We start from the raw sequence: 15,147 nt of genomic DNA, 5'->3' as shown, positions 1-15,147 counted from the left end.
CTGAGTAACTTCTCGTGGTAGAAACCAGATTTCTTTCAATATATTACATATGGATGTACACACTCATGCGAAATATATGTACTTCGAGGGGATCTATTTATGTTCCATTGGGAGTCATTCTTTCCTATGAGGAGTCTCACCCGCTGCTTTGTGTGTTTGGTCAGATTCCTGGCACGTTTTGTTTCCTGTTGTTTAGTGAAGATGCTCTTTCTGGGGAAAAAAACCCAAAACAACAACAATAGGGTGGGATAGGGAGGGTGGGAGGGAGACGCAAGAGGGAAGAGATATGGGGATATATGTATATGTATAGCTGGTTCACTTTGTTGTACAGCAGAAACTAACACACCATTGTAAAGCAATTATACTCCAATAAAGATGTTAAAAAATAATAATAAAATAAATTATTTAAAGAAAAGAGCAACAAAAACAAGGGCATTGACATTGATACAATGCCTGTGTATAGTTTTGTTTCATTTTATTGCATGTGTAGGTTCATGTAATTCTCACCACAGAACTAATCCATCACCGCAAAGATCTCCCTCATGGAACCCTTTTATAATCATACTGACTATCTCTCCCAAGCTTCTCTGCCCCCTGGCAACTACTAGTCAGTTTTCCATCTTTATAATTTTGTCATTTTGAGAGAGTTATATAAATGAAATCATAGAACATGTGAGTTTTTGTGTTGAGCATGTGATCTTTTGAGATTGCTCTTTATGTTTAGTTTTTTAAGAAACCACCAAACTTTTCAGAGTGGCTGTACCATTTTACATTCCTTTCAGCAGTGTATGAGACATCCAGTTTCTTCCACATCCCTCACCTGCATTTGGCATTGTCACTATTTTTTATTTTAACTGTTCTGATAAGTATGTAGTGATGTCATGGTCTTAATTTTTATTTGAAGTGATCTCTGTGGTTTTGATTTGCATTTCCTTAGTGACTCATGATGTTGTGCATTTTTTCATGTGCTTATTGTCTGTATATTTTCTTGGAGAAATGTCTGTTCAGATCCTTTGCCTATTTTTAAATTGCATTATTTTCTCTTTTTATTATTGAGTTATAAGAGATTACGTTCTGGGTACCAGTCCCTCGTCAGATAATAGATTTGCAAATATTTTCTCCCATTTTCTGGCTTGTCTTTTCATTTTCTTGATGGTGTCCTTTGAAGTACAAAAGTTTTTACTTTTTATGAAGTCTAATTTATTTTTATGAATGTATTTTTTTTTCTTTTGTCACTTGTGCTTTTGTTACCAAGGAACCATTTCCTAACCCAAAGCCACAAAGATTTACTTTTATGTTTCCTTTTAAGAGTTTTACAGTTATAGTTTTACATTTACGTATACACCCTTCTTGAGTTAATTTTTGCATATGGTGTGAGAAAGGGGTCCAATTTTCATCTTTTGCAAGTAGATACATAGTTTAGATATATAATTTAGTTGTGACTACTTTTTGAACTCTATGTAAATGCAACAATGTAGTATGTATTATTTTGTGATGGGTTTCTTAACATGAGATTTTTGTATGTTATTGTGTAGAGCAGTAGTTCATTCTCCTTACTGTAAATCATTGAATGAATTTACAAAGATTTGTTCATTCTGTAGTTGATGACATTTGATTGTTTCCAGTTTGGTTACTAGAAATAATGCTGCTGAGAACATTCTAATATGTATAGGTGCACATAGCAGGCAATCTCTTGAGTGTATGCATAGGAATAGAATAAAAGAGATCCTAGGATACTTATATATTCAACTTTAGTATATTGAATCAGTTGTACCAATTTACACTCCCACTAGCAACATATAACAGTTCTCTCACTTCACATTCTTATCAAAACTTGATATTGTCAGCCCTTTTAATATGTTTGTATTTCATTGAGGTTTTAACTTGCATTCCCCGATGACCATTGAGGTTAAGCATCTTTTCATACGTTTATTGGGTGTGGTATTAGTCATTTAGATATGGTTTAGAAAAACATTTCTTGTGTACTTACAAAGTTGGTGGCTATTATGGAACTATACAGTTATGTTTTTATTCTGGGAATCAGGCTGAAAGAGTAGCTTCTATTTGGGATATGCTCCTCTTGTTTCAGAGGGGAAAAGGAAGAAAAACGGCAGAAACTAACTCTTTCAAAAGTTCTGCTTGGATTTAGGTCATGTCCATACATACTCCATAGGCCAAAGCATAGCACAAAACTGTGCTCAAGGTCAATGGGTCAGGGAGGTATCCTCCACTCAGAGGCATTGAAAGTCACGTGGCCATAGGTGGGGATGAATGATTCTTTCACAGGAAAAGAAGGACACAAATACTCTGGAACAGTAATAAAGTATACCACTTTACTTGTGAGGTGCCTGTTCAACTCTCTTGTCATTTTCTGTTACCTTGATTTTTTTCATATCAGTTCCTAGTGGGGTACCCCCCTGCCAGCCTTTCTTCTTTTTCTTAGTAAGTTCTGGGTATACAATCTTTGTTGGTTATATGTACTGCAGTATTTTCTCCCACTCTATGACTTGCCTTTTTAATCTCCTAATGATGTCTTTTGTTAATAAAATTCTTTTTTAAAAAATTGAGATATAATTAATAAATAACATTATGTTTCAGATCTACAACATAATGATTCAATATTTGTATATATTGTAAATAAAAATTATAACTTCATTTTTGTATAGTTTATCAGTTATTTTAAATAATTGTGTTTCTTGTTTAAGAAATCTTTCCCTACCACAAGATTATGAAGATACTTTTTTCTGTTATCTCCTAGAGTCTTTATTGTTTTGTCTTTTACGTTTCAATCTGCAGTCCACCTAGAATTAATATTTAGTTGACATTTTAACATACTCCTGCAAGTCTAGAAAAGAGCTCAAGTGATCTCTTAAGTTCGTCCGTCCGTCCGTCCTTCCTTCCTTCCTTCCTTCCTTCCTTCCTTCCTTCCTTCCTTGCCGCGTTGGGTCTTTGTTGCTGCGTGCAGGCTTTCTCTAGTTGTGGTGGGTGGGGGCTACTCTTCGTTGTGGTGCAGTGGCTTTTCTTGTTTCGGAGCACGGGCTCTAGGCACACGGGCTTCAGTAGTTGTGGCGCACAGGCTTAGTTGCACCGCAGCATGTGGGATCTTCCCAGACCTGGGATCGAACGCACGTCCCCTGCAGGGGCAGGTGGATTCTTAACCACTGTGCTACCAGGGAAGTCCCTCTAAGTGGTTTCTAAGACCAAATTTATTCAATTTACATGTAGAAAATTGATATTTGATATTGACACTACGCTCATATGTGTCGAAAATATATCTATTAGTAACACATAGTTTATCAAATTCCTCATATATAAAAACATGTTGGGCATGTTTAACTTTTTACTACATTTAAAACTGCAAAAATTCACCTTTCCATATCCACTGGCTATACGAAGTCTGTCTTTGTCTGCCAATATCTATATTTCACATATTCTCAGGAAGACCTTTGCTTTTAGTGAGGTCATAATCCAAGTCTTTCTGGAATTTGAGATTTTCAATTTTATTTCATCTCACGTGCTCACTTAGTTCCTTTCTCTTATTCCAAACTGTCTCTATAAACTTACGGGTGAAAGACCAAAGGGAATAATTTCTAGATGTTTAATACAGGAATTGTTTAAATAATTGTATTATATTATGCAAACGCATCGGTGGTTTGCTTTTCTTCAGCAAAGGCTGAGGTTGTTCCCTGCAGAAGTGGTCCTTACCCCTAAACATTATATCTGTCGGAGCACTGTTGATGTTATAACTTTTGTAGAATAGTTTGGGGATTAGGTTTTATCATCTAGTAGACTGAAATATTTGTTCTTAAAAGTTGACCGAGCTTGGGAATTCTCTGGTGGTCCAGTGGTTAGGACTCCATGCTTCCACTGCGGGGGCCCGGGGTTTGATCCCTGTTTGGGGAACTAAGATGTTACAAGCCGTGTGGCACCGCCAAAAAAAAATCGACCGAGAGCTGAACAAACTACCAGTTGAAATAGGTTGTTTTTAAATTTATACATGGTGTTTATTGTACTTCCTAGATATAAACATTTTAATCTTGGTAAAAGACCTTATGGTTTTACAATGAAAAGGCTAGACTGACTTGTCTTTCAGCTTTGACAGTTCAACTCTGGAATTGGTCAAAACTCTTACCTGAAAAAAAGTCTAAATTACTTAAACAGTAGTTGTTTAAGAAATAGTACACAGGGCTTCCCTGGTGGCGCAGTGGTTGAGAGTCCGCCTGCCGATGCAGGGGACACGGGTTCGTGCCCCGGTCCGGGAGGATCCCACATGCCGCGGAGCGGCTGGGCCCGTGAGCCATGGCCACTGAGCCTGCGCGTCCGGAGCCTGTGGTCCGCAACAGGAGAGGCCACAGCAGTGAGAGGCCTGCGTACCACAAAAAAAAAAAAAAAAGAAAGAAAGAAATAGTACACATTAAAGATCATTTTAAGGATTAATGAATTAAAAAAATCACTTATTTAAAGGATTTGACCAATATAGAAATAAATTGCATCTTTGTGTTCAACTTTTAAAAATACACATCTATGAAAAAGTCAAGGGAGTGCTACACAATTATTTGCACACAAATACTTAAAAATGTACTACAGGACTTCCCTGGTGATTCAGTGGTTAAGAATCCACCTGCCAATGCAGGGGACATGGGTTCGAGCCCTAGTCTGGGAAGATCCCACATGCCGCGGAGCAGCTAAGCCTGTGCATCACAACCACTGAGCCTGTGCTCTAGAGCCCATGAGCCACAACTACTGAAGCCCGCGCCTAGAGCCCGTGCACCGCAACAAGAGAAGCCACCACAGTGAGAAGCCTGCTCACTGCAGTGAAGAGTAGTCCCCACACCGCAACTAGAGGAAGCCTACGCGCAGCAGCGAAGGCCCAACGCAGCGAAAACAAAAAAGTCATCAGTCCTTTATAAAAATATATATATACTACAAAACTTAACATACTTAATATACCAAAATGTATTTAAAATATACTAAATATACTTAAAAATATACTACAAAAACAATGTCAGGATTCAACCCCTAAGTATGGTTTTTGACACTTCAGATGTAGTATCTCAGAGAATTGAGTTTCATTCAAAAGGGTTGTGGGATTATGCCCCCAATTATGTGATGGCAATTCTCTTTTTTATAACTAACAATCATGTGGATGTTCAATAATTTTTGTTTACTATTAAGTTCACTTCCAACCTTTAGATTTTATGATTCTTGAAGACTTCCCCTTAAGTGCCTTGATATTCAGATTAAGTAATATTAGCTTTTAATATTTTTAGTAGTAAATATGGACCATTATCCAAGACTTGTTTTATTAACAGAATATTGCTCTTGCTTTTCAGCGGGGATCTGATGAGCTTCTTTCTTCCGACATCGTTAACGGACCTTTTACCATGAACAGTTCCACTCGTTCTGCAGGTGTGTATGGTGAGTTTTCATTTTTTCAAAATCTGAGATGTTTTCTTTCTCTGGGTTTCAAAAATTTTCTTTTCACCATGTTCTTATTTTGCTCATCTTATAAACATGCAGTGCTATTATTTACAACAAAATCTAAAATTTGTGGCAGTGAAGTTCATATAGATGAAATTATTAGTTACAGCACTTAAATTTTAAGCATTAATTTGGATTTAATTAGATAATTACTTTTTTGACTGACATTCTTTGTAACATAGTTGTGATAAAATTATCACAGTAAGTAAAATTATCACATAGTTGTGATAAAATTATCAGTAAGTTGGTGATCTAGAACTATTGAGTAAAAGAGCTAGATTTAAAAACTTGTGTTGAATGATGATGGATTTAGAGTAGAAGTATTAAAACTATAAGTTCACATGATTTTAAAAATAAATGTTCTTGAAATTTAGGGACTATAAAATGAATTGGAGGAGTGCAATACTTGAGAGAGAGTGAGCAGTTAGGGGGCTATTGCTGTATAAGAAATCCTAGTAAGGGTGGAGAATTTGTACTATAGCAGTAGTAGTTGTGATGGTGAGAATTAGAGAACTTAACAGAAGGTGAAATAATTGATGGTAATTGGTGATTAATCGAATGCTTGAATAAGGAATTCCATTGATGATTTATAGGTTTAGACTTAGATAATTGGATAGCTGAATTGTGGTGCCTTCATTTATATTAGAAAGTACAGGAAGAGCAGGGTTGGACAATATGGCAGGTTCAGTTTTTTTTGTCTTTTGTTTTTTTTTTGGCCGCATGGCATGTGGGATCTTAGTTCCCCGACCAGGGATCGAACCCGCACCCCCTGCATTGGAAGCACAGAGTCTTAACCACTGGACCGCCAGGGAAGTCCCCAGATTTTTTTTTTTTTTTTTTTTTTTTTTTTGCGGTACGCGGGCCGTTGCGGAGCACAGGCTCCGGACGCGCGAGCTCAGCGGCCATGGCTCACGGGCCCAGCCGCTCCGCGGCACGCGGGATCCTCCTGGACTGGGGCACGAACCCGTGTCCCCTGCATCAGCAGGCGGACTCTCAACCACTGCGCCACCAGGGAAGCCCGGTCCCCAGATTTTTATATATTGATTTGAGGTTCCTCTGGGGACATCCAGATGGAAGTGTGAGATAGGTAGTGGGTTCTGGTCTCAACATCATAAGAGAAATTTGGAAGTCAATATCATAATACACTTAACAACTGAAGCCATGAGAGTGGAGAGTCTCAGAAAAGGTGAGATCTTTATCCAGATGTTTTGGTGTTATAGGGAGTTAGGGAATGAGTAGACCTCACTTTCCAGACCCTGAGTTACATGATGTTTGGGAGAGTGAACAACCTTTATGTGAAGACCCTGTAAGAGAAGTGAACCAGGTTCAGTTAAGACAAAAGATGTAAAAATCCAGTGAAGAGATTAAGAATGTTTGGGAATTGGTCAGCCATGGTACATTGCTCTAGAAGACTAAATGGAAGGATTTTGTAGGCAGGACAGCAGCAGGGGGTTTGTTCATGTGGAAGTGTGAACAGGGTACTTAGAGCAGGAGATTAAAGCAGCTTTCTCAAAAATGACCTGGCATCAGAATCACCCGGAGGGCTTGCTAAAGCACAGTTGCAGAGTCCATCCTCAGAATTTCTAATTCAGTAGATCTGGAGTGGGTCCTGAGAATTTGCATTTCCACAAGTTCACAGGTAATGATGATGCTGCCATATGAGGAACCACACTTTAAGAGGTAGTGCCAGGGAACCACACTTTAAGAGAACTGCTGAATGAAGGAAATGCTAGAAATCTGAAGTTCCTAAACCTGATTATCCTCTTGATCTGGTAGGCTTTTAAGAAAATTTCGGCCCTTACTCCTAGAGTTAACAGTACATCTAGGGTGGGACCCATGTATTCTTTTTTTTATAAATTTATTTATTTTTTAATTTATTTTTGGGTGCGTTGGGTCTTCATTGCTGCGCGTGGGTGTCTCTTGTTGCAGCGAGCGGGGGCTGCTCTTAGTTGCAGTGCATGGGCTTCTCATTGTGGTGGCCTCTCCTGCTGCAGAGTACGGGCTCTAGGCACGTGGGCTTCAGCAGTTGTGGCACTCAGGCTCAGTAGTTGTGGTTCACGGACTCCAGAGCACAGGCTCAGTAGTTGTGGCGCACGGGCTTAGTTGCTCCGCAGCGTGTGGGATCTTCCTAGATCAGGGCTCAAACCCGTGTCCCCTGCATTGGCAGGAGGATTCTTAACCACTGTGCCACCTGGGAAGCCCTTGTTCTTATTTTTAAAACTGAGGTCAGTTTGTTCGGTCATGTTTACAAACTACTGGGATGGATGACCAGAAGGACTGACATCCTAATTGATTGATTACTTAGGAAAAGAAGTATGAGCCGTGAGTTTAGCTGGCATCAGTAGTCTGCTGTGTTTTGCTTTTGTTTTCAATTTCTTCTTGTATCCCATTCCATTCTAGGTTCAGTGTTTTTCTTCTTAAAGCACATCGTCTTTAGTAGCTATGTCAGCAAAACTCTATAAATGGTAACCTCTTAGACTGACTAAAAATGTCTATTTTGATATTACTATTGAATGGTAGTTAGCTATTTAGAATTCCAGGTTGACAGTTATTTTCTCTCAGTACTTTGAAGGTATTTTATTATTCTTTTGGCATCTGTTGTTGAGAAGTCTTTTGTCAATCTATTATTATTTTGTAGATAGTATTAGTTCTCTGTAGTTGTTTTAACATTTTTCTCTTTAATTTTGTTCTGTGGTTTCTCTAGCTGTGTCTAGGTGTAGATCACTAGTTCTCAACCCTGGATGTTCACTAAAATAGCTTGGGAAGCTTTGAAGAAAATACAGACACCTTGACCTACTCCACACCAATTCCAAAATTACAGGAGGGGGAAGGGGGACCTAGGCACTGTTTTTAATTTGTTTCTAAAGTTTCTTAGGCGATACATGTAAGGTGCAGCCAGTGTTGAAGACCATTGCTGCAGACTTACTTTCATTTATTCTGTCTAGGAGTGACCCTACTTTCCAAAGAATTGTTTCCTTTTGGAACTCCAGTTAGACATGTATAGGACCACCTCATTTAGTCCTGCAAGTTGTTTTAACCTCTTACATTTATTGTCACCTTTTTCTCATTAAGGTCTTGTATTTTGGATAATTTCCTTGAAATGATTTTCTGATTCATTCATTATTTGTTCAGCTTTGTCTAATATGCTGTTTAATCCTTCTATTGAGTAATTGATTTCAAGGCATATATTTTTCATTTTTCTCTGTTTTATTTGATTCATTTTTAAAGATGATCTAGTTTTGTTGTTATTTAGAAAAACAGTATCGTGTTCTTTTTTTATGGTTTCCATTGCTTTTTCCCCCTAATTTTTTAATTATTTAAAACAAAATTTTTATAGTCTCAGATTTTACAATTATGGAGTTCTTTAGGGTGCTAATATTACTTGGTTTTGTATCTGCTAGTATTTGCTTATGGTATATTATTTTTCCTTGATTCATAATTTTTGGTTGTGAGGTAATCTTTGGCTAAATTATTTTCTTCTTCTGTGAGAATCTTCAGGGAAGTTTTGTGTTTGCTCTGCTAGACTTGCTAGGGTATCACCAGCCCCTAACACGTCCTAATGTATATGTTAATTTATTGCTTTGGGGATTCCTACCAGAAGGGAAGAGAAAATTAAAAATCCAGACATTTACATTCAAATCCATGAACAGAGATAGACTTCCTTGTTAAATATCTGTGGTACATGGAAAATTTCTAATTTTAGTTTGCCTTTTATGAGAGGTTGTTGGCCTGCTGAAGGGTTTGCCTGTTGATACGTAAAAACTTCTTTTTTTAGGTCACCTATACATTAAAAATACTTCTGTAATGTTTGATTCAGTATTTGCAATTCTCTAAAAGCTTCAAAAACTAAAGATTTTGGTACTCCATTCCTTGACTTCTTTGAATAAATATTTCTAATTGATTTTGAACAAATTGTGTCAAAGTTTTTAGGGCTCATTTATAAACAAGTTAAATCCCTTTGTAAGTTACTTAAGTAGTTCTTCAAAGACACAAATAATTTAAAAAATCACACTGATAATGCATAGCTAAAAGAAAGCCATGTATTGTGTTGAAAGATCTTTTTTGTATTCAGTACAGTCTTCATCACAAAATTTTTGTAGTTCAGTTAATCTAAATGTGGATTTTAAAATATTTGTAAAATTTGACGACTATAATTTTTCTTTCTATCTGTAGAATATTGCTTGTTTGGTAACAAGCTATGTGTGCACCAAATAGATTGCAGATACATGTCTACTTTATGGGACTGTCAGAACACTGTTTTTGCCATGACATCTTGCTGCACCAAAATTTATATTTATTTGTATTATTACCCCAAAGAAGTTTTATTTTTAGCTGAGTTTTTTAAACTGAATTTTCATTAGTGTCACACATTTCACTTTTGATAGAATGACTTCCCAGAAACTTTCCTTTGATTCCATTGAAAGTATTTAATATTATACCATTATTGGGTAATAACTGATTTTCTAATGTTTGCAGATCATGATAAAACTGATACAATTTAACTGTTTGCAAAGTTCTGTTAGTGGTGTCAGTATATTAACATCTGACACTTTATTGTTTACACATGGAGAAGAAACTTTACAAGTTAAATTAATTCAGAATTACAGATTTATGGATTTACTATAAGATATAAAATGGAATGATTATAAACGTAATTGTATTTCATGTGTAACTGGCCTGTAATTCCCACATTTTCCACAGACTGGCAGCCTGGCAGCCAAATGAATAGCATAGGTAGAAGGTTGAATACTGATGGAAGGAGTTAGGAGCTATCCTTAGCTACTTGTGTCCCACTGCATTTCTTCTCTTTTTTTTTAATTTTTTTAAAATTTAAAAAAATTTTTTAAATTTTCTTTTCAAATTGTTTTCTTTTTTTTTTCCTTTGGTTGTGTTGGGTCTTCATTGCTGCATGCGGGTTTTCTCTAGCTGCGGCAAGCAGAGGCTACTCTTCATTGTGGTGCGCGGGCTTCTCATTGTAGTGGCTTCTCTTGTTGCAGAGCACGGGCTCTAGGCACACAGGCTTCAGTAATTGCAGCATGTGGGCTCAGTAGTTGCTGCGCACAGGGTTTAGGGCATGTGGGCTTCAGTAGTTGTGGCACGCGGTCTCAGTAGTTGTGGCCCACAGGCTCTAGAGTGCAGGCTCAGTAGTTGTGGCTCATGGGCTTAGCTGCTCTGCGGCATGTGGGATCTTCCCAGACCAGGGCTCAAACCCATGTCCCCTGCATTGGCAGCTGGATTCTTAACCACTGCGCCACCAGGGAAGTCCCCACTGCCACTGCATTTCTTTTCTTTTTTCTTCCTTCCTCCCTTCCTCCCTTCCTCCTTTCCTCCCTCCCTCCCTTCTTTCCTCTTTAAATCAAAGACTCTGTGTGTTGTCTGTGAAAAAGTCATGAAGAGATTCCGTCTCACTGGTTAACATTGGTTAACATTCAGATTTAATCACTGTACATGTGGTTTATAAACTACTAGATGAGAGCATGGCAAAAACTGGAAGTTAAAAAAATCAATTGGATCTACTAAGCCTATTCTAGCTTATTTCAATGCAACTGTTAATTTTTTTTCAAAAGAGAAGATGTTAAACTGTACAGGTTGCTACAACAATGATGCCAAATTGTGACTGTCCCAGGCAAACTGGTCGTTCTGCTTAGATATTAATATTCCTTAAGAATATCTCTTAGCCTATAATGGACATATGAACTTTAAATTATTTTGTGTAGTTCTAGAACAGCCCCTCATTCCCTATTCCTTCCCCACAAAATCTTAGGGATTCTGAAATGTTGATCTTTTTGTGTAATTATTTTTCCATCTGGGAATATGGCATGTGAGTCCATGGTTTTAGGTCTTATTTTATGTCCTTTGGTAATTATGAAAATGTTTTATACTTTTCTACATAAATCATATGCTTTTCCTCCTAAATTTAATCTTAGGAATTATGGCAGAGACTGTTTGTTGGGTACCCCAATACTTTCTATTTTCTTTAGCAACAGAGCTCTAATTTTTATCTGGGCACATTGCCACTCAGATTAAATGACTGCTTTTCCAGTCTTCCTTATAGCTAGGTGTGGTCATGTGATTGAGTGCTGTCTAATGAGATATAAGTGGAAGTGTTACTTCTGGGGCATCTCTGCATGGTTTTTTCCTCTTTCGTCTTGCTGCCTGTAGGAGTTCTAGCTTCCATCTGTGAGAAAAGTGCTCCAGAAACCTGCCCTTGAATCTGTTGGTGAATATTAAGCCACACGTGCCTTACCAGTAGGGGTGGTATATCAGCTCTAGCATAAAAGCTATTCTAAACCCACCCTAACAAGACTTAAAAACAAGCTCCAAAACAATTACCTGATCTTAAAGTAACTTAACTTTTTTCCAGAAAGGAGTCTGGCACTTCATTTTTTCCAGAAAGGAGTCTGGCACTTTAAAGGAATAAAACAATTCCAGTGCTCACAATGTTGAGCATTCAATCAAAAATTGCAACCCATAGCTAGGAGAAAAATCAGTCCATAGAAACACACCTAGAAAATAACAGATGATGAAGTTAGCAGATTTGTACTTTGGAACAGTTATTAAAGTATGTGAAAGGATTTAAAGGAAAATATCAACATAACAGGGAGAAAATGAAAGCTAAAAATCAAATAGAACTTCTAGAGATAAAGTTATAATATCTAAAAAAAAAACATGGCATGGCTGTAACAGCACTAATATTCTGTAAAAGAAATGATCAGTGAATTTAAAGACAGCAATAGAAACTAAAGCACACAGACCAAAAGACTGAAAAAGAAATGAACAGAGCCTTAATAATCTGTAGAACAAAATTAAGTGGTCTAAACATATGTATAATTGAAGTTCCAGAAAAAAAGTTGGGGGTGGGGAAACAAATATATCTGAAGAAATAATGACTGAAAATACTCCAGATATGGTGGAAACTGTAAAGCCACATATCCAAGAAGTTCGGTGAGCCACAGGCAGGATAAACACAGTGAAAACCACACCAAATCTCCTCATAATCAAATTGCTGAAAACCAGGAATGCAGAACAAATCTTAAAAGTAGCCAGAGGAAAAAAGTCACATTTATTCAGAGAAACAAAGGTAAGAGTAATGAGAGTGCTTGCCTGAAACTGCAAACCAGAAGACAGTTGAGCAACATCTTTAAAGTACTGTAGATAAATACAATGAAACAAATTCTATATCCAGTTAAAATATTTTTCAAAAATAAAGTTAAAATAAAGCCTTATTTGAGGCACACAAGAGCTGAGAGCATTTGTTAGTAACAGACTTACATTTTATGAAATGGAAAAGGAAATTCCTCAGACTTGAGGAAAATGATACCAGGTGGAAACTTGGATCTACACAAAGTGGTAAATATGTGGATATGTGACTTTTCTTTCTCATTTTTTTGGATAATTTAAAAGATGATTGAGGGATTCTGGGAAGATGGTAGAGTAAGAAGCACCAGGAGTCTGTCTTTCTACCTAGACAACAATTGCACTGGCAGAATCTGTCTATAACTAATTTGGAACTCTGGAGTCTTTTGAAGGCTTGCAAGTTCCAGGGGAAGACTTGGAAGGTAAATTGTGGTTAATTTTGGTCAATTTTAGCTCTTAGTGCAGCAGCAGCTACCCATCCCTCACGCTCAGTCACATGGCAGACAACTGTGTGGTTCCAGAGCAGCTTACAAATAGGAGCCAGGGTAGGCAAAAAGGACCTTGTCCTTCAACTTAAAGGGTTCTGTGCTCTGATTGCTGGTGCTTCTTCTGATCATGCAGGTAGGACAAAGAGGTAGGCAGCCATTGTTCTTGCATCTCCCGCTATTGTTGCAAGCCAGCACGCCCCACTCCCAATATATGTGACTTCCAGAGCATATAAAAGGCTGGTGCTTTCCACACCCTCCTCCCCTTCATTTTCTCTTTTTTTCCCCTTTTGGGAGCCAAAGATTGAAGACTAGGACATTAAAAAACAGCTGCATCTACAGGGAAAATTAGAAAGTGATAGTGCATGCCCAGGAAAAGGCTCAGAAGACACCTGAGTAGAACTTAAATTTACACCTCAAGCTGATCCTTGGCGTAAACACAGTCTAAAACAATCAAAAACAATAACACAAATGAGAAAACCCCTAGAAAGGGGAAGAGTCTGATTTCCAGAGTTACCATATTCCCAAATTTGATGAAAAACATGAATATAAACATCCAAGAAGCTTAATGAACTCCAAGTAAGATGAATTCAATGAGACCCACACTGAGACACCTTTATAATGAAACTTTCAAAAGTCAGAGACAAAGAGAGAATCCTGAAAGTATCGAGAGAGAATCAACTTATCACATACAAGGGATCCTCAATAAGAATATGACCAGATTTCTCTTCAGGAACTTTGGACAGATGTCAGTGGGCCAATATATTCAAAGTGCTAAAAGAATAAAACTGTCAACCAAGTATCCTATGTTTGGTAAATTTTTCTTTCAAAAGTGAAAGAGAAATTTCCACATGAGCAAAAACTGAAGGATTTTATTACCACTAGATCTGCCCTGCAAGAAATATTCAAAGGAGTCCTTTAGGGTGAAATGAAAGGACACCGGCCAGTAGCTCAAAGCCATATGAAGAAATAAAGATCTCAGTGAAGGCCCTTATAAAAGCCAATATTATTCTAACAGTGGTTTGTTATCTACTTTTTGTTTTCTGTAGATTTAAGGGGCTAATACATTTTTTTTAAATTATTAATCTAAAAGCTACCAAGTGACTTGGTTTGTAACTCCACATTTTGTTTTCTAAATAATTTAGGAGACTAATGCATTAAAAGAATTGTTAGTTTGTGTTTCTGGGCACACACTGTATAAAGATGTAATTTTGTGATAATAATGGAAAGGGGTGGGGACAGAGCTGTAAAGGAGCAGAGTTTTTGTATGTTATTGAAGTTAAGCTGGTCTAAATTCAAATTAAAGTGTTATAACTTTAGGATGTTAAATGTAATCCCCATGGTAACCACAAAGAAAATAGCTATATGATATGCACAAAAGGAAATAAGAAAGAATACTTAGAGTAGTCAGAATCTTAGAGAATAGAATGGTGGTTGCTAGGGCCTGGAAGAAGGGAGGACTAGGGAACTACTTTTTAATGGGTATAGAGTTTCTGTTTTACAAGGTGAAAAGTGCTGTGGAGATAGGTGGTGGTGATAGTTACACATTATGAATATGTTTAACACCACTGAATTCTACGCTTAAAAATAGTTAAGATAGCGAATTTTATGTGTATTATACCACAGTAAAAAATTATTTGAAAAAAAAGTATAGAATGCTCTCTATGGAAAGCTCCATAAGACACAATAAGTGAATAAAATAAGATGCAAAAAGAAAAATAAGTAATTGACTATTTAAAGCAAGATAATATTAATATATTTGGGGAGTTATAGCATATGTGAAAAGTATAATATATGATAGTAACACAAAGGATATGATAAGGAAAATAGACATATACTTTGAAAAGTTCTTACATAATACCTAGGTGTTATAATATTATTTTAAGGTAGACTGGGGTAAGTTAAAGATATGAATTGTCAATTTAACCCCAGAGCAGTCGCTTAAAAAAAAGTAAACAAAAAAGTAAAGATTATAATTAAAAAACAGAGATTATCTGCCATTGATGTGCATGTTTTATGTGTGACATATTATGTTTCCTTGATA

General features: G+C 37.0%; 1 protein-coding gene across 4 annotated transcripts in view; it reads left to right on the top strand.

The window, feature by feature from the left end:
* Positions 1 to 15,147, top strand: part of PTBP3 (polypyrimidine tract binding protein 3) — a 108,209-nt gene that overhangs the window by 27,497 nt on the left and 65,565 nt on the right. For 2 of the 4 annotated variants that reach the window (XM_079928032.1, XM_079928029.1), the window contains one exon: positions 5,334 to 5,418. In XM_079928032.1, the coding sequence (XP_079784158.1) occupies positions 5,385 to 5,418 (34 nt within the window). In that variant the 5' untranslated portion in view covers positions 5,334 to 5,384. The remainder of the gene's footprint in view (positions 1 to 5,333; positions 5,419 to 15,147) is intronic. The other 2 variants (XM_079928031.1, XM_079928030.1) reach the window with 1 other exon arrangement.

This window comes from Stenella coeruleoalba, assembly GCF_951394435.1.
Source record: "Stenella coeruleoalba genome assembly, chromosome: 7".
Lineage (NCBI taxonomy): Eukaryota > Metazoa > Chordata > Mammalia > Artiodactyla > Delphinidae > Stenella > Stenella coeruleoalba.
Note: the sequence above shows the minus strand (reverse complement) of the source record. Positions and strands in the feature narration are given on the sequence as shown.